General features: G+C 38.9%; 2 protein-coding genes across 5 annotated transcripts in view; both read left to right on the forward strand.

Annotated features, from left to right (window-relative positions):
- Positions 1-18,227, forward strand: part of CCDC82 (coiled-coil domain containing 82) — a 33,871-nt gene extending 15,644 nt beyond the window's left edge. The window contains exons 4-9 of one of the 4 annotated variants that reach the window (XM_042959587.1): positions 885-977; positions 3,083-3,207; positions 6,290-6,460; positions 11,772-11,957; positions 16,201-16,284; positions 17,308-18,227. In XM_042959587.1, the coding sequence (XP_042815521.1) occupies positions 885-977; positions 3,083-3,207; positions 6,290-6,460; positions 11,772-11,957; positions 16,201-16,284 (659 nt within the window). In that variant the 3' untranslated portion in view covers positions 17,308-18,227. Of the gene's footprint in view, positions 1-884; positions 978-3,082; positions 3,208-6,289; positions 6,461-11,771; positions 11,958-12,333; positions 14,292-16,200; positions 16,285-17,307 lie in introns of those variants that run through there. The other 3 variants (XM_042959586.1, XM_007079045.3, XM_015536156.2) reach the window with 3 other exon arrangements.
- Positions 18,228-21,826: 3,599 nt separating this feature from the next.
- The window catches only part of MAML2 (mastermind like transcriptional coactivator 2), a 346,468-nt gene continuing 343,060 nt past the window's right edge, over positions 21,827-25,234 (forward strand). The window contains exon 1 of the mRNA XM_042958055.1: positions 21,827-23,659. Coding sequence (XP_042813989.1) covers positions 23,147-23,659 — 513 coding nt within the window. The 5' untranslated portion in view covers positions 21,827-23,146. The remainder of the gene's footprint in view (positions 23,660-25,234) is intronic.

Below are 25,234 nucleotides of genomic sequence, written 5' to 3' on the forward strand. Positions count from 1 at the left end.
TTCATTTCAACAGAAAGCACATCAAAATTCAGTCATGAATGCTAATATAGGTCTTATTTTGCTTAAGTTTATAATCAGACATCTTCCACTTTTCCTAAAATACCCTAATATTCTTTATAGGTGCCCATGGCAAATGTTCTGTGATGACCATTTGGGTCATGGAAGGGGTTATCTTTGATAGAGAATATTTCTACAGCCATAGTAAACCTGGACCCTAAAGTACTGGGAAATACAGGAACCTTCTCTTGTAGCCTGGCCCATCACAATAGATGATTCCATGGAGCACATTGGGTTAGTGGGAAGGTAGGCTTATATATTTGGTAGGAGAAAGAAAAGAGAGAACTTTTCTAAATTGATGTGGAAAATCCTAAATCTGGGACAGAGAAAGGGAAATCGAGTTTTTATAGCCATTGGAGTTCTGGCTAGGGTAATAATTTCCTGAACAATTTCATATGTAACATGTTTTAGAAAGAAGGAAAGTCAGGAGTTGCAGGTACATATTGAACAATCTACCTGTAGAAGTTTTATCTTTTGCTCTCTCACTCTAATTATTAAGTTGATAATTAAACTTAGGTGCACAGAGGATGATTTGGGGCTTTTTTCACAACATATCTCTTAATATTTTCTGAACAGTTTTCTCTTAATAAGTTTGGAAAGTGAAGATTATTTTAAATAACAACTTGAAATTTTGGATTAGAAGCCAGTAAATCTGGAAAATGGAGGTTTGCTCAGTGACTAGAAAAGTCACCGAGGCAGCTATAAAATTAGGATGACTAAGTGATTTCTCCTATTTATAGTATTAATTTCTTAGAGAAAGGAAACTATTTTATTCAGGGAATTGTTTTATCTGTTATGTTCTAATATGTATTTAAAATTAATTTCAGATTCTTTTAGTGACCACTATACTCACTTTGAAAGAGTTGTGAAGGCTCTTCTGATCAATGCTTTAGATGAATCTTTTCTGGGAACATTGTATGGTAAGTTAATATGAGTGGAACAATTAGTATCTTTTTTTCTTTTTCCAATTTCTAAAACCCTACCAATATAATTAATATAATATAATATAATATAATATAATATAATATAACATATATATATACATCTAAGCAAAACCAAGAGACCCTATTCTAAAGGCCCTCCAATTATTCCCTAGGATCAACTTAACTATACCAGAAGCCCATTCACTTCAAAAACTTGCTACTGTCTATTTGTGATATGTGGAAAGTGGAAAAGAAATATGTGATGTTCCTCTGACTTTAGAGAGTTCACAGTGACTGTGAGGATATAAGGCATAGACTCAAAATAGTAGAGTAGTTCAATACCCATGTGTTGTCTCAGCCTCTCTAAACTTGAATTTCGCCAGAAGTTATATACTGTTTTATGCTTTGTGCCTTTGCTCATACTGTTCTCTCTTAAAATATAATCCCTTTCCACCCTAGATTTTCCAGGTGAGTGTAAAATCATTTTCACTCCCTCATTTGTGCTACCCTGGTGGTACTGATGTGTGTATACTTACTGTATTGAAAATGTATTTTTGCCTTTCTCCCTTCTAAGAGTACAAGAAGAACCATGCCTTAGATATACACTTATCTCTTGCATCTAGCACATAATCTGGCAGTTAATAAAGACTATAATATGTTGTTTTGAATATCTACCTAATTGCCAAAGTGAGATTTCATTCACAGTTTATTGAACAAATACTTATAGAGTGCCTAAGGGGCAGGCATTTATTTGAGGGCTGGGGATATGGCAATGACTATGACATACAAGATTCCTGCCCTCATGTTGCTCTAATGAGACAGACAGACAATGAATGAGTAAACAAATATATAACATAATTTCAACTAGTGATTAGTTCTTGAGAAAAAATTAAGTAAGTTAAGGAGATCAAGTGATAAAGGAAAGGAAAGTATCTATTAGATTGGTCGAAGAAGGTCTCTCAAGAGGTGACTTTTTTTTTTTTTTTTTGAGAGAGAGAGAGAGAGGGTGCACGTGAGCCAGGGGCAGAGAGAGAGAATCCCAGGAAGGGCAGAGGGAGAGAGAGAGACTGGGCAGGGGGTGGGGGGGAGAGAGAGAGAAGTGGGGCTCACTCAAAGCAGGGCTCAAGCTCACCTGATGTGTTCCTCAACCTCACAAACCATTGAGATCATGACCTGAGCAGAAGTCAGATGCTTAACAACTGAGCCACCCAGGCACCCCAAGAGGTGACTTTTAAGCAGAAACCTGAATGAAGTCAAGGGGAAATAATGCATAGATCTAGCTGAGAGAACACCCAGTGCCAAGATCCTTAGGTAAAGTGAGTTTGATGTGATAGATGAATGGATAAAGAAGTGATATATATAGCCAATGGAATATTACATAGCCATAAAAAAGAATGAGATCTTGCCATTTGCAACAACATGGTTGGATCTAGAGGGTATAATGATAAGTGAAATAAGTCAGCTAGAGAAAGACAAAGACCATATGCTCTCACTTATATGTAGGATTTAAGAAACAAAACAAATGAACAAAGAAAAAAGGGACAAACAAAAAACTCTCTTAACTATAGAGAACAAACTGGTGGTTATCAGAGCGGAGGTGGGTGGGGGGTGGATAAAATAGGCAATGAGGATTAAGAGTACATTTATCATGGTGAGCACTGAGTAACGTATGGCATTGTTGAATCACTATGATGTACATCTGAAACTAATAAAACATTGTATGTTAATTTTCCTGGGATTAAGATAAAAAAAAGAGTAAGTCTGATGTAGTTAAGGAATAATTAGAAGGCCTCTGTGGTTCTTTCCTTTCCCTAACATTCTGATGGAATTGTGGTTTTTTTCTTCATTAATCTTTTTAAAATTTAAAATACCTTCTAAAACTGTGGGAAGAAATCCTTAAGTATTCAGTTATTTAAATATTTCCTAATAACGTTTCTCGACCTTGGTACTATTGGTAGTTGAAGCTGGATAATTCATTGGTGTGGGGGGGCTTAAAAATTAGATAGATAGATAGATAGATAGATAGATAGGTAGATAGATAGATATTTCCTAAGGGCTAAGTGATTATTTTTTGTTGTTGTTATTGTTGTTCCCCTGAACAGATGGCACCAGACAAAAATCATATGCACAAGATATGTTGACATCTCTTCATTATTTGGATAACCGCTTTGTTCAGCCTCGTCTAGAGAGTTTAGCTTCTAGAAGCCGTTGGAAAGAGCTATATAAGGTATATAGTTTTTTATTTGTTTTTGAATTTCTGGTTGGGGGTATGGGAGTGGGAGGCCTATCGGGATTTAAATATCCAGTCAGAATGAATAATCTTCTAAATTACTGGCATTTTTTTTTTGTTGAATAATCAGCTTATCACCTCTTCTAAAAGCTACTATTGTTTTAATTATTGTAACACTTATTATATGTATCCAGTAATTAAGTAGTTCTAAATGATGAATAACTTTAGAACATCTCAGGTCTTAGCCCATGTAAAGGCTACTATTGTTTTAATTATTGTAACACTTATTATATGTATCCAGTAATTAAGTAGTTCTAAATGATGAATAATTTTAGAACTTCTCAGGTCTTAGCCCATCTATTGAAATGAGGAGCTTATCTCATAGGATGTTAATTCTCTCTTCAGAAAAGAGAGTTCCATTGTTAAGAGAAAGAGTTAAACTTAACTGGAGGACTTTTCAAGGAGAATTAATGTGTAAATTTATACTATAAATCTTCAAGAGGGTGATGTAGAATGTAATACTTTCCAAATTTGTGTTTTACTATGAGGCTCCTTTTCATGAGCTACCTTTTATCACCTCCTTCTATCACCTGCTAGAAGAATTGATTTCCTTAACATAATTTGGGAAACAATGGCCTAGGTTGCCTTTGAAATCCTTCTCCACTTTAAGATTTTGTAATTCTACCAATTTAGGGGGAGCATCCTTTTAATGTATAAGATTTATTGCATTTCATGTTATCCCATAGATTTCTATTTTATGATCTCTAATAGTAGAGGCTATCTTACATGATTTTTACATTTTTTTTTTAATCTCCCTACTTCTAACATTCTATCTCCCAATTATTAGGAAAATAGCAAGATAACAGAGATCCAAGTTCCTAACAGTCCTTTTAGAACTTAAATCATTAGCTACTCTACCTCATTTATGTCAGGAGATTTGACTTCATCCAAGGCCTGTTCAATCTTGAATTACCTGATAAATTAGCCACAGATGGTTTATTAAGGGACAGTTATGGGATTACAGAAAGAGAAGACTTCAGTTTGGAGAATGACTGAGTTTAGGGACACCATATATATATTTTTTCCTTTGGGTGAGTTTTTAATCTCTCTAAACTCTAGTCTTTTCCTCAGATACAGAAAACATTTACCTACTTTAAAAAGTAAAAGGAATATTTACTTACTTGGAAGGTAAAATACATAGCGTAGTTCTTAGAACATGGTATAAATATTGTTTTCTTTAATAGAAAAATAGCGTATACTTATTGCTCATTTAACTTGGCCAAGTAATTTGCATGCAGTGTAAAGTATCTTATTTTTAGAGTAACCCTATGAGGAAGGCACTATTATTTCCTCCATTTTAAAGAAGAGAAAACCGTGACTCAGAAAAATTGAGTAACACAAGGCTATAGAGCTAGTTATTAGCTAGGCCAGTGTTCAAACCTAGAAATCATAGCTTTCTAATATTTCTCTGACTTGAAAGCCCATACCACTATGCTATATTATGCTTTACTATACTGTGGTATGTTATGCTGAATTTGGATAACCCAATGTTGAAATAATAACTCTAAGATATAAGAAAATATTAACTTACAAATGTAGAGACATAGATGATTCAGTATGGTCTTGGTCAAAATTAGCTAAGTTATGCTGCAAAAAATAAATAATGGGACATACCAGCAATGAAAATCTTAATAGCTTACCCCAGCAAAGTTTATTTTTCAGTTATATGTCCCGTGTAAACCAGCAGGAGTGTTCCTACATATTGTAGTCACTCACAGAGCCAAGCTGCTGGAGCTTTCATCTCAAATGTGCTTCCGTAAGGACCAGAGAAGCAAGAAGGGGAGGTGGTTAGCCATCTATTCCCTCAGAATGTCAGCCTGTAAGTGACACATGTCACACAAAGGGCCATGAAATATGAGAAATATTAAAAGTAAAGAAAATGCAGTGTTGTTGTGAATCATACAGTGTTAGAAAGGAAACTATTACTATACTGGATATTTACTCTCAAGCTGGTAGAGAATACGAATATAGGTTAGTAACCCTGCTAATACGTTCACTGTATGTAGTTCAAACATTATGGTAAAACCTAATCTACACTACTAATTATAACAGCAGTATCTAGCACAGGCATAGAGTGTGGGCAAAAATATGCAACCACAAGTTTACAAATGCCAAATATTTCCTCAGTTTGTTAACTCATTGCTAATTCAGCTATTAGGCTGTCTATATCAATACTGGCCACCTAGCAGTTTTATGACCAACTTGTTTATTTTCATAGTACTTTATTTAGTAGGTAGCCATTCGGAGGATTAAATTATTTCCGGGGGTACCTGGGTGGCTCAGTTGGTTAAGCGTCCGACTTCAGCTCAGGTCATGATCTCACAGTTCGTGGGTTCGAGCCCCTTGTTGGACTCTTCTGCTGACAGCTCAGAGCCTGGAGCCCGCTTCAGATTCTGTGTCTCCCTCACACTCTGCCCCTCCCCTGCTCATGCTCTGTCTGTCTGTCTGTCTGTGTGTCTCTCTCTCTCTCAAAAATAAATAAACATTAAAAAAAAGAAGAAATTAAATTATTTCTGGAATATTTTGTGGGAAATATGCTATAATTTACACAATGGAGACTGTGATCTGGTTTTTCTCAATTTTCAACTAACCTAAATGAATTCATCTTTTTATTGTAGTATCCTGAATTTTTGCTGCTCAGTCTTTTCTATTTTTAACTATAATACCTCATACCTAACTAGAGATGAGAGGAGAAAAGTAAATTAGTATCTGCAAAGAATACTACTTAATAGTAACACACAAATGGGGAGGATATGAAACTAATTTTTTTTCCTAGTCTGGTTTCTTTTCATTTAATAGCCTAAATTATAAGTTATTTTTTTATTTAAAAATATCTTGTCAAATATCTACCCCATATTCTGCATAAAAATAAGAAATATCAGTGTGTTTTGCTCTTACATCCTAACCACTTACTGTGATTCCTAATATTGGTTTTAATTTGGTTAGGTTCTTTTTATGTTTTATTTTGTTGTTTTTTCCAGTCTTGTAAAGCTTCATTACATTTTTTCATTGTTTTCAGGAGCGGGTAGAAAATTATTCTAATGTAAGTATCCATTTGAAGAATCCTGAAAATTGTTGCTGTCAGGCTTGTGGATTGCATCGCCACTGCAGGTACTCGGTGCATTTATCAGGAAAGTTGTATAACACCAGGACTATGGAAACAGACGATTTCATGTCACATGATAAACAGGTATTTTTCCCTCTCATTTTGGTTTTCAGTATTTAGAAATTTTCAATACATAAGCTTACACAAATAACCCTGTTATTTTTACAAATGGAGAAAGCACTAGGACAGAGGGAAAGAGTATAAGGAAAGAAGGTATAATTTTGAATGTGAAAAATGTCTTATATGACAAGTTTATAAATGCAAAAATATTAATGATGAGAGCTTCCTCTGGTGAGTCTGTATATCTATGAAGGGTGTGTGTGTTTGGGGGGCCCTTAGAGTTGCCTCTAAGTACTGCCAGTCAGTTATTATGATAGAAATATACTGTTAATCTAAATTCTTCTGCTACATTAGGTAGTATTATTCCTCAGTACTATTGGCGATAATTGAGCAGATCCCTCTAAATAATCCAGTGCAAGAATCACTTAGAAAGTTTGTATGGGGATAATGAATTCAGATTTAGTCTTTAATGTATCATTTGGCAGGTTACTATAAAAACATTTCTTTTCTCAACACAGTCAATATGCAAATCTCATTGTTTAAAAACTGATCTGTGGCTTTTTATGAGGTAAGACATGTAGAATCCTAATGAAAGTGATTTGATACTCTAAGGATCATGTTCTGTTGTATAGATCAAAACTAGTGCTGTACTTTCACTGTCTTCCCTGTCTACAGCTAATTCTAGGAGGGAAAGTGAGTTAGAAAACCATTTCTGGAGTTCTGATATTCCTGTGAAAGAGTAAAGATTCTGTATAAAATAGTTATTCAAATATCTAAAAAGTAAGAGAGATCTCATAAAATAAAAACAAAGAAAATTAATACACCAGTCACACAATGGAAGAAACATCAAAGTTAACAATTAGAACATGATTATTCTCCATCTAAAGGCATACAGTAAAACCTATCTTAAGATGCCAGTTGATAGCTCTCAAAGTAGCAAAGTATTTTTAAATCAGATGATAAAATACAGTTCTGTCATGGTTGCATTGAAACTGGCAGTTTCATGGACAATAAGATTCCTACAAAGAGCAAGGATGTGATCTATCTTTTTAGAACACTGGATAGCTACCTATAGCCAGAGTTATAACACTATACATATTCAGTGCCCACATGTTTATGCTAAGCAGAGTCATCCAGTATAAAAGCAGAGGACACAATCATGAAGTTCACTGAAGCATTAGTTATAATACAAAACAAATCTGGATATAATTCAAATCAAATATTAGAGTAGTAATTTAATAAGTTATGTATATCATACCATTTTGTGACAGAATATGATACAAGCACTAAAATAGTATTTATGAAGGTTGTGAGATCGTGCTAGGTGAAAGTGAAATAGTGAGCAGTGTACATTACTGTCCTTGAAGCTATGTAAAAATATGTATACACTTGTCTGTTTAGCTGTATGCAAACATTAAACTAGTTATTGTGTAATTTAAGATAATGTAATTAAAATTCTTTTTTTAATATTTATTTTTGAGAAAGAGAGAGAGACAGAACACGAGTGGGGGAGGGGCAGAGAGAAAGGGAGACACAGAATCCCAAGCAGGCTCCAGGTTGAATTCACAGACCGTGAGATCATGACCTGAGCCAAAGTTGGACGCTTAACCGACCGAACCACTCAGACACCCCCATAATTAAAATTCTTTAATACTAAAATTTTCAGTATTTTTTTTCTTTAAATGGAAGAAGCATCTATTAAAATCTATTTTATATTCTACTGAACTACAGCAGCAATGCATGTATATGGAAAGGAAAGGGAAAGGAAAGGGATAGGAAGGAAGAAAATAATAAACCTGTTTTTCATCTAAGGCATTAAAGAGACTATGCCATCCCCAGACCCACCCTTAAATTATTTTGAAAACCAATTCTCCATGTTGTGTTTTTGCCCATAGTTATATAAAATTGAGACTGCTTGGGGTTAACTAGGTCCTCTTTTAAGGTGCCAATAATGAAGGATGCATTTAATGAGTATGTTTAATAATAAAATTTTTCTCCTTACTTACCTAAGATTAGCTTCTTTGAAAGACAGGATGCTTTGATGGAAAGTGGAATCGGTGGGAAAGAGTAATTTTAGTTACAGTAGTCTTGGATAGGGTACTGAGACAAAAGGCCTTGGCCCACCAAATTGTGGTGAAGTCTGGGGATATAGATGAAAAGGAAATCACGTGAAGAAAAAGGGCGAAATCTGAGAGGCAGTTGGGAGGACCGACTGTAATCTTGAATTCATTTGAGTTTGCCCAGAATCCGTCCAGACTCCTTAAGATACTCAAGATCCAAAGGGAGAGGCAGGAATTTTGAAATAAGTGTCAGTGTGTAACATGTCCATGAAAAAAATGGACCAAAAGGAAATAGAATCCTTTGGCTCAGTCTATTGCACTAATTGTTTCTAGAGACCTAGAAACAAAAGAGAAACTTCTTCCAGTTCTTCCTCTTTTCTTGAGGATCTTTTTTCTTTCTTCTTCATACTTTCACTTCCATAAGGACCTGGCTCCTCTGTATATTAAGGAGGGCCGAGAGAAATACCTCAAAAAGCTCCCTATAATTAGCTGGATATTACAAATGTGCATAATGCATGTTTTATTGTATCCTTGCCTTAGTTTGTTAACCAGTGTGTTTACACTTCTACATGCTGTATCTAATAAATTACAAATCAGATTCTTTCTACTGCCTTACAATTCACCATCTGCTGTTTTAGGAAAATTTGGTGACAGGTTTTTGCTCTGTTTCAAATTGTATCTTTGGATACATAGGATCCCTTAATTCACATTGATAACTGAGGTGAATCAGTTATTTTCAGATACATCAGTTTATAGAACCATGCTAACTAACCCTGAACAGTGGATTAGTAACCATTTACATGTCATTTTGCTTGTCTTCGTTGAGAACAATCATCACAGAACTTATTTCTCTATGTTTGGCCATTTTTTTTAGTATTGTCTATCTTGTTAGAATAGTGTCCTTAATATCCAGAAATGCAATTAGATAGTTAAAAGTAATCTCTAAATATGTTTCTCAACATTTAAGGTCACTGTTCTTACAGCAGAGTTTTATCTTAGTACTTTATATAAATGGAATCCAACAGTGTAAACTGTGTACAATGTACACAGAAATTCATAAGGTATAATAGGCTGTGACAATACACTAAAAACAGGTGGGGCGAAGGGAGAGGTCTACTTGCATTCTTACAGCTATTACATACATTTACTCTTTCCTGTGAACTCCTACTAACAATGGTTTAGGCTCTTCCACAGAAAATGTGATCACATTTTATGATCACATAGTGTGAGAATATTCTAAAGGTAATTTTGGGTTTATTGATCTACGTAAGTGTAAGTAGCTGCCAAGAAGGTAGGAATTTGAAATGGAAAGAAGTAAACTATAATGTTAAATATTTTCAGTGGATATTTTTGTTTCATACAGGTAAAAGATTTTTAAATAAGGGTGTTTAAATACCTCCTCCTTCCCTCTTGCCCTAACTTAAAATTTTTATGCAGATAAATTCCTCAGTTTTATGGAAATATAAAATACAGTATGGTGGAAAGTTTTTAAAAAATTATACTATTTTTCTACTGTATTTTATCCAGAATGGCCATAGGAGACTTCACCCACATAATCTACTTTGATAACAGAAATGGAGAAACATAGGGCACCTGTAGTGGCCACTGAAACTATTATAGTATCTTTTTTACTCAAAGTATAAAAGGACATATTGGCCAGGGAATTGTGATAGTCGATATGATTCGTTTGATGATAATGTTGAGATGAGAAGGTTACTGAGAGTAGGCAAGCAATGAACAAACCATATGTGATTGTTTATTTTTTTTTAAGTTACTTATTTATTTTGAGAGCGAGAGAAAGACCATGAGCAGTGGAGAGGCAGAAAGAGAGAGGGGAGAGAGAGGATCCCAAGCAGGCTCCGTGCCACCAGCACAGGGCTCAAACTCACAAACCGTGAGATCATGATGACCTGGAATCAAGAGTCAGATGCTTAACTGCCTGAGCCACCCAGGTGCCCTTGTGATTATTTCTAATAATCCAAAAAACAGAAAGGTTTTCAAGGAACTTGAACAGAAATCTTAACATGGTTTTCTTGAATTTTTGAGGATTTTAAGGAAGACTGTAAGATGGCCCAAATACCATTTTCACAAGATGTGCATCAAACCCGTTGCTGATCATATTTAACTTTCATTCAGTTTTAACAAACTATTCCTTATTTTATTACTATTTTTTGCCAATATACTCAGGTTATTTATTTAACTAATCACCTGTATGATCCCTTGCAGGGTGGCTTCAGGAAAACACTACAATTCTTTGTTAGATGGAATACAAGTTACATAGATCAATATTGTAACTATGCCACTTGTACTAAACTCATGAAAACACAACCCATTAGTGAATTTAGGCACAGAGACAAAGACATAACTTAACAGGGAATTCGTCTCTGTCCTCTGGTTGCTTCATGAGAATGAGATTGATCATGTAATAATGTTTTTAGTTATAATGTTATTTTGTAGTTTTCCTATTTTAGTTTTCAGTGTGTATAACGGTACATATTCCAAACGTTCTGAACAGGAAATGCTCTGGTTGGTTGATTCACAAGAAGAGTATTCTTAATCACAGAATCCTGGAAGTCCATATACACATAGAAGTTAAAATTCTTATATTTTGCTAACAGTAAAACATTAATGTGTTACAATCACATCAGAGCCACTAATTAAGGAACGAAATAGGACTAAACACAAAGTTTTTACTTTACAAAATGCTTCGGAGCAAATTATTTAGTGAAAAACTGCCAATTGGTTTGAGAGTTTGTTTCAGTTTTGCATGTTGCTTTTAAGCTAGAACATTAGTCTAATCCAGGTATTTCTAATTCAGTAACCGTGTCCGTGGGGTCTATTTTCTTGCTTTGGGTGTGCCTGTTCTTCTGCCTTAACAAGCCATTTTTCTCCTCAAACTTGTCTAGCTCTGGTTTTTAAAGACTTAGTTCAAGCATCACCTACTCGAGGACCCCTCTCCTCTCTGGATTGGGTTAATTGTCCCTCCTTTGTACCTCGGTAGCATCTCTTGCACAGCATTTGACACATTGTTTTGTAATCAAATGCATGTCCGGTGCTTAGCCCAATACTTGAAGAAACATAGCACATGTTCAGTTTTTCTTAACTAAGTTGTATAAGAGAAGGTGAGTGAATCATTGTACAAACATTTTGAAAATTAATAATGCATTTATTAAATTTTGCTGTTAAAGAAAAATCTCAAAACTAGAAAGGCTGTGTAATCATTACTATATGTCTGACTTCATATGTCAGGTAATAATGTTTATTCCTTGATTTAGGTGTTTACTGTTGGCAGAATTTGTGCTGATCGTACCAGAATTTATCACAAACTGAAACATTTTAAGTTCAAGCTGTACCAGGAATGCTGCTCCATTGCAAAGACAGAAGAAGTTGAGGATGAACAGGTTAAAGAAACAGTGGAAAGAATTTTCAATCAGTCAAAAGAAAGTGGCTGGATTAAGGAGGTAAGGTGAATATAGAAGAATCATTTCATTCATAGATTCTGGAGCCTAATTATGATCAGCAAAATGATGCAAATGATTAGAAGACAGTGAAATTTAAAAGAGAATCTCTCCTTTCCCCCCGTCTTTGTATTTTCTCTTCTTCCACCCATTCCTTTCATGCTTATCATTGTCCAACCCTGAACAGGTGCCCTGATGATCTAAGCATTCCTTCAGCGCATCAGATAAATTGAAATCAGCGATAATACTGTCCTGTAATGAAGGACCTCTGTCCTTTCACTTTTATATATATGGTATCCCTTACATATATATTAAGTCCCTGTATTTTCTTTGACGAAGTGTAGGACTCACCTCTGCTTGTCTGCTTCCTATTCTTTAGAACAGTTCTTGTGACCCGAGAGTGAAGAAACACCTGGTGCCAATCTGAGGAAAGGATCTCGGCTGCCAGTTCTAATACCACCCACATCCTCTTCTTGAGGACATGGGCTGAGCAGTGAGCACTGTAACTGAAGATCAAGGGGAATGCAGAGGTTTCAGGCCACGGCACTGATTTTGATTCCCCCAAATCCTGCTGATCACTAAGTTTGATATCAAGGATAAAGTGGGGGTTTTGAAGAGTGCACTGGATTCCTGAAGATCTGCTGGCAGCTCAGAAGCTCTGGTCTGCTCACAGAGCTTTTAGAATTGTTTATGGTACTTGGAAAGAATGCTATTATGATTGCAGTCTTCTAAAACAAGTGTAGTTACGTGAACGTATAAGAGAAAACATATAGCAGATTTTCAGGCAACTCAGATCAACAGTATATTTAATCTTAAAAAAAAAAAAAAAAAAAAAGCCTGACTTGAGATCTGTTGCCTGGGTTATTTATATCATAGGGGAATTTATAAAAGAGGAAAATAAAAAAAGAAGAGAGCTTAGTGAATAAACTTATGAGCAAAGGGAAAGAAAAAGAGAACAACAAACAGGAACTTGTTAGGACACGTCATATTCTGCAGAGGTGTCCCAGTCTGGAGAGTGACATCAAGACTGGTTTCCCTTCTGAGGATTATCTTCCCATCACAGCCACACCACCCAGTGGATCTCTCTGCCTGCCCCCCACATCTTGACCCTTCTGTAGTCTTTTCTCTCATTTTACTCTCCTCAGCTTTTTATCTTTTACTTTGCTTCAGCTTCTCTCCCAGTGCTTTCCTCCCTGTCCTCCTCTGTGCTTTTCAGTTTGCCTTAGGGAGAAGCCACCACTTAGCCAGTAAGTCCCATCTTCATTTTCCATGATGACCTGAAATTCTTACGTGCTTTCACTGGTGCATTTAAGTGTTGCCAACGCTCTCATGGAGTTGAAAAACCTTTTGGGACACCACATTTTTTAAAGAATTGTGTGCCAGGTGTAGAAAAATCACTATGCATGTATTATATATATTATATATAATAATAGTATATGTGGGGAAGAACATTAAATTTCTTGCAGAGAATAAACCAAAAGCATTTCCAGATCATGTACCTTAAAGTTTAACAAGGTTTCTAACAGAAGGGACCTGGAATAAGAAAAAAATATTCTTGGGAAGAGAAAACCCAAGTGTCCTCTTATGCTTAAAGAAAAACACTTAGCATTGGGCATTTCAGGTATTTCAAGATCATGCATGTTTAGGACAACATGCACGTTTTGTTTTTCACATAAAATACCACAGAGCTTCATTTTCTTTCTGAGATCCCTCCTCCTTTAAAAATATTTGTCCACACGTTTTCTCAAAAGATTTCCTAGAAACTACAGTTTAGAGCCCATATAAACCCATACGCAGCGTTTTGTGCTGGGATTACCTTTCAGAGCTCCTCAAGCACTCTGACGTTTCTCAGCACCACCCCACCTACCCCTGGGAGTGCGCGTGTCCCGCGTGGCCGCACTGCATTGCTCATGACACACGCCTTTCTCTTTGGCTGCGATCCTATGGCCCCAGCCACCCGCACCCTTTCCAGTGCCAGGGCTCAGCGCCACTTGAATGGCCAGATCTGTGGCTCTTTTTGCTCTTACCTCCCACTGATTATGTCATCCCCTTCTTTTACCTCACACAAACGATTTGGTCTTGTCTTTCCTCCCAGCTCACATTGCACACCTTGCTTTTTCCTTATCTGCCCCTTCCTCCTCCACCTCAGGATATTTCTGCATTTCTTCCCAAAGACCTGCCAACTAGACTGACTTCTTGTTCCTCCTCCTACCAGTTGAACTAAGATGACCTGTTTTTAGTCTAGGATGACATTAAAGGGTAGGAGGAACCTGAGTGTGAAGAAAATAATGAATGGGGAGCGCCTGGATGGCTCAGTCAGTTAAGCATCTGACTCTGGATCTTAAGGCTCAGGTCTTGATCTCATGGTTTTGAGTTCAAGCCCCACATCAGGCTCTGCACTGAGTGTGAAGATTACTTAAAAAAGGGAAAAAAAAGAAAAAGATGCATGATAAGAAAATTATAATAAAACCAAAACATATAATAAATATAATAAAAGTAATTGTCTGATTCTAAATTACACTTGAAGAACATACTGTCATATGCCACTGGCAAAATTCTAACAAATGTTTCTCATTAAGAAGAAAGTGCACGTGATGATGGGGTTTCCAGAGAAGTTGAAGATAGGGTTGTTGGGATAGGGTGGTGAAAACAGGAACATCAGGAAAGGGGAGAATGTATTTCAATAATACTATCAAGTCTCAGTTTTGTGGTATGAAAAGTTTAAATCTATTACATAAAGATTGTTACATAACAAAGAATTTTAAATAACGATTTGATATCTCACCCCTTCCTGAAACTCTTCTTATGTGGTCTCTTCTCTTTCCCCCCTTTTAAACTTGTTTCCTGTTCTTTTTCTTTCTCTCCTTAAACTGGTGTTTCTCAAATCAAGGCCCTAACTACCTATGTCAGAATCACCTAGAAGTTTGTAGAAAATGTGTAGTTCCTGGCCTCCCTGCAGAACTACTGAATGAGACTCCTTGAGGGTGTTCAACACCCAGTAGTTAACAAGTTAGGTGATTCTTAAGCAAATTAAAGATTAAGGGCCACTATTTAAAGGTACTTGTTGCAGGGCACCTGGGTGGCTCAGTCAGTTGAGCATCCAAATTTGACTCAGGTCATGATCTCACGGTGGTAGTCTGTTAGTTCAAGCCCTGCATGGGGCTCACTGCTGTCAGCATGGAGCCAGCTTTGGATCCTCTGTTCCCCTCCTCTCTGCCCGTCAGTCCCCCGCTCACACTCTCTCTCTCTCTCTCACAAATAAATAAACCTTTAAAAAAAGAAAAAGTACGTGTTGTTCCACGTTCCATTCTCGGCCCCTGTAAGTTCTCTGACTTGGCAAACCTATTCCTTTCTTCATGTCTAACTGGTGTTTCTGACCAGAGGATCCCAACCTCCTCCTTTTGTGTTCTGACCTCTTTCTCACACTCCATTCCCACAGTTCACATGTTTTAATCAGTAGGTCAATCTGGCACCTCAAAGGGGTTAATATAATAAGATCCAAACTCTCCACATTTTTAGTAAAAAAGAATGGTGGAACCAGAATCTTTAGGTGGAGAGAACGGCCAGGCAATACTGTCTTCTCTCTGAATTTCACTTTTCCATAGGAAGGCTTTCTTTTTTCTAACTAAAGCCGCACCCCCCCCAACCTTTAAATCTCAGAAATAGCATACTATAATGATTAAAATCATGGATTTAAATATTTTCCAGCAGTAGAATTTGGAGGCAAGTTACTTTATTTCTCTAAGTTGCCTCTTCACTAAAATAGGAATTAAAACAACAAAGATAGAGTTTTGATCATGGATATTAAAAGATCAACACATTTTAAGCGTTTAGTATTGGACCTAACAATTAGTAAGTGATCAATTAATGTCAACTATTATTAGTAATAAAAGCAAGAAGTTTTCCCTCCTTCATGCAGTATGGCTTGGATTGCAATTTTCCAAAAGAAATTTAATAAGAGAAAAAATATATGAAGATAATATAAAAAGCATAAAAACAATCAAACTTTTAATGTATAGGTTTCTAATTCTAGAATACTTTACTCCTATCTAATAGAACCTACCTGAATACTAGGTCAAGAGAATCCCTAAGTAGTCCAAAGGTTATTTCCAACCTCCCCACCCCCCCACCCCGTTCTTTTCTTCATTCTTTCCAGAGAAGGTGATCCAGTCAGAGGTCTTGAGGGGGAAAAGGTTTCCTAGCCCTTTCTAGAAGGAAAACACACTTCTTCTTTATCTTTCCATAGTTTCCTACCACCACAAAAGTCAGGTCATCGGGATCCTCTCTCTCTTCATTGGGAATGGAACCAGAGTTCATAAGAAACCATTAGGTCAGTTAATTCTCCTCAGTTGAAGTCAGTATTTTGAACGCTATTGTGAGATTTCTAAATCATCCTGACCCCTCTCTTATCTTGCCCCACCCTGGGTCTTAGCTCTTCATCTTCATTGCTATCACTGGAATTTGGGACCTCATTACCTAACTTATTACAAGACACTAGTAACTAATTGCTATACTATTCTAGAATGGCTGTTTTACCGTTTTTCTTAAAACACACATCAGATCAGGTCAATCTCCTACCGTATAACCTTTAGCAGGGTCACATTGCCTGTCACATTATTGCTAAACTCCTTCAGCTAGCATTTCATACATTTTATTCTCTGACCACAAACTCTTTGGTTCAGTCTTCTCTTTCTGTTCCCCTACAAAACCTCAAATTATAGTTAAATTCCATAAAATCTTGTCTTCTCACTGTTGCATGGACTGTTGTCTGCTACAGAAAACTCTCCCCAGCAAATCTTTGCCTATCGAATCCTTTTTCCCAGGACAGCTCAAGTGATTCCCTTTCCCGATCACTTCAACTAACCATGGCTACTCTTCTGAACCTTCCTAACAGTGTCTATATACTTTGTCATGGCACCAGTGCCATGTACTGGTGTTGTATTGTACACGTAGTATTGGTGTACTCCCAGTGAACTCTGGTCTGTTTAGGATCAGGGAAAGAGATTATTTTTGTACCTAGACAGTCATGAGAAAGTATTCAATATATGTTATGTGTTCAAACAATTTTTGTTGAGTAAGTTATTGAAGTTGTTATACTTCTATAAATATGATCATAGAAAAATTATATTTTATAAGAACATTATGAGATCAATAATAATGTTCAGTTTGATCTCTTTCCGCTCCTTTATGAGTTAGAAATGCTTATTTGCAATTGTGTCCCTGTTTATAATGAGATTTTTGCTCATGATTATCATGAAATGAACATGTTCCTGTTTGTCTCTGTAGATTGAAAAGGCCTACCTTATCTTCTTTGCTTTGAGTAAAATAACTAGCTTTTTTATTGTATACACAGAAATATGGTCAACTTCAAGAATATCTAAATTTGGCGGATTACTTTCAAGATGAGAAGTTTGACTGAATTGTAACACATTTCCTTCAGAGAAGATTTTATAAATTCCTGTAAATGTGAAGATCATGAGTCTTATTTCTCTGTATCATGTGACATTTTTTATAAATTTTATGTGTATTTTCATGGCAAATATCTTGTTTAAAACATATGTTCATCTTAATTTCCATGAAATGGCACTCACAGTCGAATAAAAGTTTTATCTGCTGTACATAGAAAAAATAAGCCTAATAATTTTTAAGTAAGTGTATTTTAAAGTTACAAAACAATGCCTTTATAACAGATGATCATCAAGTGAATGAGCTGTTCATGTTCTGTCACCTTAGTAGACAAATACCGTATTTTAAAAATGAATTTAGATCAACACTTACGTGTATTTATTATTGAATCCCTGCCCAGATCTGTTGATTATCCTTTCCAGTATTAAATGATCTGCACTGATATATTGTTCACTGCTATCATCTACACCAGAGGGCCATGGAAGAAACCCAATGTTTCATTCAGTTCAATCCCCTCACCTCAGAAGCAGACTATAGTTTACCCATTCCAAGTAAAGGAACGCTTTTCTCCTTTTCTAAAGTCTCCTTTGGAAATAGATCTCAGGCCGCCAGAGTCTTTCAACCCTCACATTCAGGAATAATTTCATGGTGTGTTTTTTCATGCTTCATAATGTTCTTTATATTTTTTATTCAATTTTGTCTACATGCTAATGATTAAGATGTATTTTATTTGTTTTTATCCATAACTTTTCCCATATATGTATTTATGTTAGGATCTGAAGATCTCAGAGAGACAAATTCAGCCAAAAATAGTTTAAAAGCATATTTTGGCATCTGCATTGCTTTGCACATTTAAATTTTCTCATAATATAATAAAGTAAAATGGTTTCATAGTGATCAAACGGACCCTGTCTATTCTGTATCTTTAATTCTTAAAAGTAGTGTCACAGTAGGATCTATGTTAATGTGGAATTTTAGATACTTGTTTCTGACCTCCTCAAGTGTTGACTAAACCTGGCTTCATTTACTATGTGGCTCATGCATGGAGTTCAGGGTATGTGCATACACTAAAAAAACTACATCGTATTAAGTCCTTACATAGACAGATTACTTAATATTTTCTGCAGTGAATTCTCTGAAAGTATCCCTATTGTTACTGTAAGCAAAACTAATAGAAAAAGCTCACAAAGTGCTGAGAATACTGATGCTGATGTTTCATGTGAGGAGTGCACACCTTTTTGAAAAGGGTGAAATAGATATTTCAGTCACATATCTCAATTCTTACTTCTCTGGCATACGGAAATAATCCTTAACTAAAATGAGGCCACAGTTGAAAGTTGAAGATGCAGTGACAGTGCCCAGAAAGAAGCAAGGCAGAATTGGAGGAAAAGTAATAGTCAAGTTGGAAGGATCGTGAATGACTGGTAAAAAGGAAGGCCAAGGAAAATGAGAGAATTCTCTGTGAAGTGTCTCTAATGACCCTGGAAGCATCACTTCTCATATGTGACACTACAGACAAGTTTGAGACCGCTGAAGAGTGAGCGTTCCTTCCACCGGTAGAGTTTTAAAAATTAATTTATGTATCATTTTAAGTACCATTGTTTAACTTGTAAAAATTAAGGCATCATTGATTAGAGGGACTCAAGAGGGCAGCTGACCCCGTTCCTAGGCAAGGCATCTTGTTGGCGGGAAGAGTTTTCCCTGTTGGAACAGCATTGTGACTGTCGATCAGGAAATGTAAGAAGTAGCTTTGCTAATGTCTGAGGCTACTGCAAATGAGCAAGCTTCTTCAGTGGGTGTCTGAAGAATACAAGAAGCTCTTAGGTCTATGGTAACACTAAAAGAATGGCAGAGGGACAGGCTGTTAGGAAATGAGAACGAGCATGGATTCGGGAGCCAAAAGCAAGTGGTCCATAAGAAAATGCTGAAAATGTTGAAAAAACTGAATAACCTTTACAGGTGTTAGGACATAATTATGGTATCATCTCATCATAACCATCTATATCATCGATTTGACATAACACTAAAAAATAGTTTATACACTTAAAATCCCACATGTCTGTGAACTTTTTAGATCTGGGCATTTATTACTGTAGCGTTAGGTGCTTTAGTGTTAGGCAGACATGGTTAGTTGAGATGATGAGGAAGACAGAAACGGACAAGAAAAGGAAAGTAACACTTGAGAGGAAAGGAAAGTAATACTTGAAAGAATTCATATTTGCTACACAGAAGCGTTAGGGTTTTAAGAGAGAACAGTACCATAAACAGGGAAAAATAAATACTTTATTGGCAGTTTGATGTAGTTGACCGTGTTTTCTCACTTGTCTGCTCTTGTACTGAGATGAATAGTTGTATTCAATCCTCGCTTCTCGAAAGGATTATAGGACTGGCTTGGACTCTAGCAAGGTGAGTAGAGTGTGACTGCAGCTCTGCTACGTTGAGGCACAAAGCCCAGTGGTTAAAAAAGCATAGGTTTGAAATCAGCCTTGAACTAGAGTCCTGCGCTGTGACCTCTAAATCACATGAACTGGAACAAGTAGTTTGATTTCTGTGATCCTCAGTTTCCTCATTTATACATGAGGTTAGTAATACTTACCTTCCAAGTTTGTTTCTGGATTAAGGGAGATCTGTGTGAAGTACTGTGCCTGAGACAGTGATTGTAAATAAACAGTGACTGATGTGAATGGAAATGAGGATGTGCATGATAATGATTTCAGCTTGAAATTAAATGGCTGTGAAGGACAAATGTATACAAAAGACACTCCAAAAAAAGTGACTTACACCACTGAATACAGTATGAAAATCTATTAAATTCTTGCTTGGCAAGTTTTTAATTTCTGTCCCTGTCCAGCATGGAAATCAAAGTTTATATCAGTAAGGAAGAGCAGATTTGACTAAGGACTCTGTGTTACTTACTAATGAAAATCAACGCTACTGCATGACTGTCAAGTGAACCGTAAATTTTAAATTTAAATATTACATTTTCTCTTTTATCAAGTATCATTGCTGAATATAAAGTACCCATAGCAATAGAAGATAATGTCTAATGAATACGGCTTTTTAGAAATCAAATATAAAACGATCAAAACTCCTTCGATTTTTAATGACACCTCATGAGAGAGTGCTCCATCAAATTTGCACTCCTAACAAAAGTATATCTCTGCCTATCTCTTCACAAGTAATGAGGAACCTAGCCTTAGAAGGGACAGATAGAAGTATATTCCAATGAAAAGAAAAAAAAAAAAGTTATATTCCATCAGAGTATACTTGTCCCCAGTTCCAACAAACATTCCAGAATTTGTGAAAATAAAATGGACTGAAGTAGGCCAGCCTGTTGGGAACTAAACTGTAAATAATCCATTCTTAAAAATGATTGCATTGATGTTACCTATTCATTTCTATCCATAGCTCAGTTTGGAGCTGGACCGTGTTCCTGAGATGTGAGAGTTGGTTTAGATTAATGAAGTCCCATTGCTCGAGACCTCAAATTCGAACGACTTCCAAGTTAGGACACACACCATGTTTATGGTCCTGAGTAGCCCAATATTGTGCTCACTTGAATTTATTCTCCATAGCTGATAATGACAAGCAGAATCCAATATACACTTTTGAGAACTTAAAGGCAGGATCACACGGAGATGAGGGGACAACAGTCTGTGTAAGAGATGTATTTGGTTCATGTTACTAAACTTCTTGAAACTCCACTGCTGCATATTGATTTTCCTCTTTGTATATGTAAACCAGACAGCCATGGAAATCTCAGGTCTTGCAGTTGTCAGAGGTCACCTTGTATTTTCAAAGAAAACCTTTTATTATTTTTTTCCCCCTAGAACTGGTATTGGTGATTTCATCATCCTAAAATATTTTATTTCTCCCTACTGGTTTACTTGTAATCACCCAGGTTGACTTACCCAGAGACACACAAAACAGGCAGGCAGGTAGACAAACACGCGCCTGCCCCTGTGGAGCTAGCGGTGTGATTTCCTCTGCACCCCTCCCTCCTCCCTCTCCCAACCCGCACACACTCACATGTCTTCCTTATTATACTAATGAACATTTCCTCGGTACTCACCCAGCTCTCACTAGGGTGCTCAGTGGTGTCATTTACAACATATTGAAAAATGAAAACGATATCCTCAGGGGGGCGTAATGTAGGTCTGAAAGGGAAAATACATTCCCTGGCCGGGAATTTCTTAAACATTTAGAGCTGGTGAAGTAGTTGTGTGGAGGTTGGGGAATTTCCCCAGCCTTCCCCACTTAGCCAAGTCAGGCTGAGCTAAGTGAGCCCTACCGAGACGCGCGGGCTTTGGGATTTACCTCTTCAGCCACTGGGAGGCCCTCTGCGTTCCCCTTTCCCCGGTGCCTGGCTGCAATTACTCACTCGTGCAGTGGCACCAGCCTTCCACCAGGGAGCCGCGGATCAGCTCTCCCGCCCGCCCCCTCCCCCCCGCCCCCATCTGCAGCTTGCTGGCTCTCTCTTTCTCCCTCTCTGTCTCACTCTCTCTCTTTCTCTCCCTCTCCTATCGGAGCACAATGAAAGCCTGTGTATCGCCGTGACTCCGGGCAGTGGAGCCAGTGTCAGCAAAGCGGCTAACAACAGACGGGAAAGAGAAAGGAAAATACAAGCTACTTTTTTTTTTTTTTTTTTTTTTTTCCATCTATAAAGCGGAGCAATACAAGAGATAGAACCACATTGCTTATTGCGAGTCCAGACCCTCAGATCCACTGGCCGGGGATGGAATGTACAAAAGTGGACAGAAAAGTGGCTGGACATGACTCGGTGCAATTTGCTGGAAGTTTGTAAGTTTGACCATCGTTTGTAAATTACTCTCGGAAGAGTTTGTCTCTCTTGATACTGTGTTAGAATAGAGCCGGGGGTGAGGAAGCGTAAGCGGGAAAGAAAAAAATGTGTTGAAGGATCTCTCTCAGTGGCTAGCGACTTCAGACTGCTTTCATTTAAGGCTAGGAAACCTTAGAGGGAATGAGGATTTTACCGGTGATTGGATTAGCCGAAGAAAAAAGCATGGTCCAAAAGTCCAACTACTGACATTGTTAACAATTGAAAAGCGATCTCCCTCTTTGGGGAGAAGACAACATCCTACAGTACCCCAAAGAGGAGAAAACACCGGAGCAAAGGGAAAGGGAGGAAAAATTAAAAGCCAAAAGACAGTCTGTCTTGATTTTGTGTACATTCTGTACATTGACTTCGAAAATTTTCTGAAACAACACTTTTTTTCCAACCCGAGGAAAAGTAAAGGCTGCAGGTTACATAGACGTGGTAGAGATGTGTTTCTCTGCAGAAACATCCCCATAAAAATTTTTGTGAAACAACTAGGTGAGGGGGAGTCCAGCTCTCTATTAATACCTCTCTCAATTCCCTTTGCTGTCTGTCTCTGTCTCTGGCTTGACAATCCCTGAATTCTTGCTCTAACCCCCAGATTGTGTGTTTACAAAGTGCCTAGTGGCTCTTGTCAGCGTGGTGGTGGGGGGGAACCCCCCCACCAACTCGGTCCAACTTCTCAAGAGCTGTCAAGTGCAATTAGAGTAAGTTGATAAGGGTTTGTTTCCAGCTAAGCCTCTGCGATTGGTTTCTATTCTGTCTCCTCACCCTCTTTTTACTAACTCCCCTCCCCCACACCTCCACTGCTCCCCCCCAACCTCTGAAGACCTCTATTCATGTGGCCCTGAACACTGAGCTCACATTGTCAAAAACAGATTTGCCTGCAGTAGCCAGCACTAGCCTCCTTCCACCTCACCATCCCAGAGGCAGCATTGTGTCCAGTAACATGGGGGACACAGCGCCCCCACAGGCCCCCACAGGAGGGCTAGGGGGGGCCCCTGGGGCGGGGCTCCTTGGAGGGGGCTCAGTCACCCCGAGAGTGCACAGTGCTATCGTGGAGCGCCTCCGGGCTCGGATCGCCGTCTGCCGCCAGCACCACCTGAGCTGTGAAGGACGCTATGAACGTGGTAGGGCTGAGAGCTCAGACCGGGAAAGAGAGAGCACCTTGCAGCTCCTGAGCCTGGTACAGCATGGCCAGGGGGCAAGGAAGGCTGGCAAACATGCCAAGGCCACTGCCACGGCTGCCACCACGGCGGCCCCTCCACCGCCCCCTGCTGCCCCTCCTACAGCCTCTCAAGCGGCGGCGACAGCGGCCCCACCGCCCCCACCAGACTATCACCATCACCACCAGCAGCACCTGCTCAACAGTAGCAATAATGGTGGCGGTGGTGGGATCGACGGGGAGCAGCAGTCACAGGCTCCAGCCCCTGGGGACCAGAGGAACTCAGCCCTCATTGCGGTAAGGCAACTGGTTTTCTCGTGATTCTGGCTGTGGTGCGGTGGCCTGTTGTGAGGGTAGAGCGCGCCTTGGCCTGCTGTGGAGTGGACAGCAGTGAAAAGGGCCGAGGCGTTACCTGACTGCCTCCAAGGCCTTTGGGTATGCAGTTCGTAGTCTTACGCATCAAGTTCTGCTGGCGCTCATTCATGGGTCTTCCTGCGCTTGCAGGGTATTTCTAAAGCGGTTAAAATCCTGGGTTTCCCACAGGCTCTCTGGAGTCCAGAGGTGGCTCCAACGCTGGCAAGACCTGAGTGGGCCACTGAGGAAGGCCCCGTCTCACAGACCCTCCTGCTTGGCCAGCCAGCTCTGATTAGGCCCAACAGGCCATTCTTCAGCCTGATGTTCATCAAAGCTTTTTCCTTCTTTTCCGATTTCCCCTTCCCTCTTTGAAGTGGCCCCTTCTTGGGTTAAGAGAACACGAGTGGCGATCTAGTCCAACACAGAGAGGTTGCGTGAAGTGTCCCCTCAGTCAAAAGTCAAACTTGGGGGAAACATCCCGAAGACTAGTGAGGCTTCTTCCCTGATTTCCTACAGACTCCCCACTGCCCGCAGCCACACTCCGATCAGGTAGTGCCAGCTGGCGGCATTCATTAAAGGGGGCAGCCCGAAGGGGCTATTTACATGCTGTCATCCCAGGAAGTACCTTGTCTTCAGCTGCTCCTGGTGACAGCACCTCAAACCTGAAAGTTCTGATTAAGTTTCTGGCTGGAAGTTCTTCCTCAGAGGCACAGACACACCCCATCCCAGAGGGAGTATCCCTTGAATCATTGGCCCTTGGTGCCCGTCCTGGTCAGGTGACTGCCTGCCGTGTGCCGGCTTCCCCTGTAGCTGCTGGGCCAGTGGCCTCTGGGTAGAAGGTGGAGCCCTGCCCTGCCCTGCAGCCCTGCAGGCTTCCTCCATTTCTGAGGTCTGTGGGGCCCTTGAAGTTCAGTGTCCGCTCCCAGCGCAGCTCCGGTTTGCCCAGGCCAGCCCTGATGAAAGTCAGCAACAGGAAATGGCCATGCAAGCCTAAAAGTACTCAGAAAGCCCAAAGGAGAGGCCACCGCGTTGAACTCCTTTTCCAGAGGAACTGAGAAAGAAGCTTGAGAGACAGGACGTCCTCCAGCCAGGCCTCTAGGATGCTTCATCGTGGCTCTCCCTTATCCCTGGCCTGGGTCTGTGGTGATGAAGTTTCCAGAAATTCTGGGAGCTAGGATAGTGGTCTTCTCCCCACCACACACACACACACACACACACACACACACACACACACACACACGGTTTGCTTGGGATGCCTTGAACTGCCGCTTCTCGGCACCAATTCCAGACAAGCAGGAACTGCTAATACTTACCCTGCCCAGTGTGAGCCATTTCATCCTTGAATTCGCTTAACCCGTGGGGTTGTATTGGAGCTTCAAGGCCTGATTCCTTTTCCCTACCACCTGTTCAATGCCCAGCTCTCCCTGGCATTCCCTAGGAGAGCAGTGGGAGTTTGTTTTGTGAAAGAGACATGCTGAGGTGAATGGGGGTGGGGGTGGGGGAGAATCACTCGAATGG

Source organism: Panthera tigris, chromosome D1 (assembly GCF_018350195.1).
Source record: "Panthera tigris isolate Pti1 chromosome D1, P.tigris_Pti1_mat1.1, whole genome shotgun sequence".
NCBI lineage: Eukaryota > Metazoa > Chordata > Mammalia > Carnivora > Felidae > Panthera > Panthera tigris.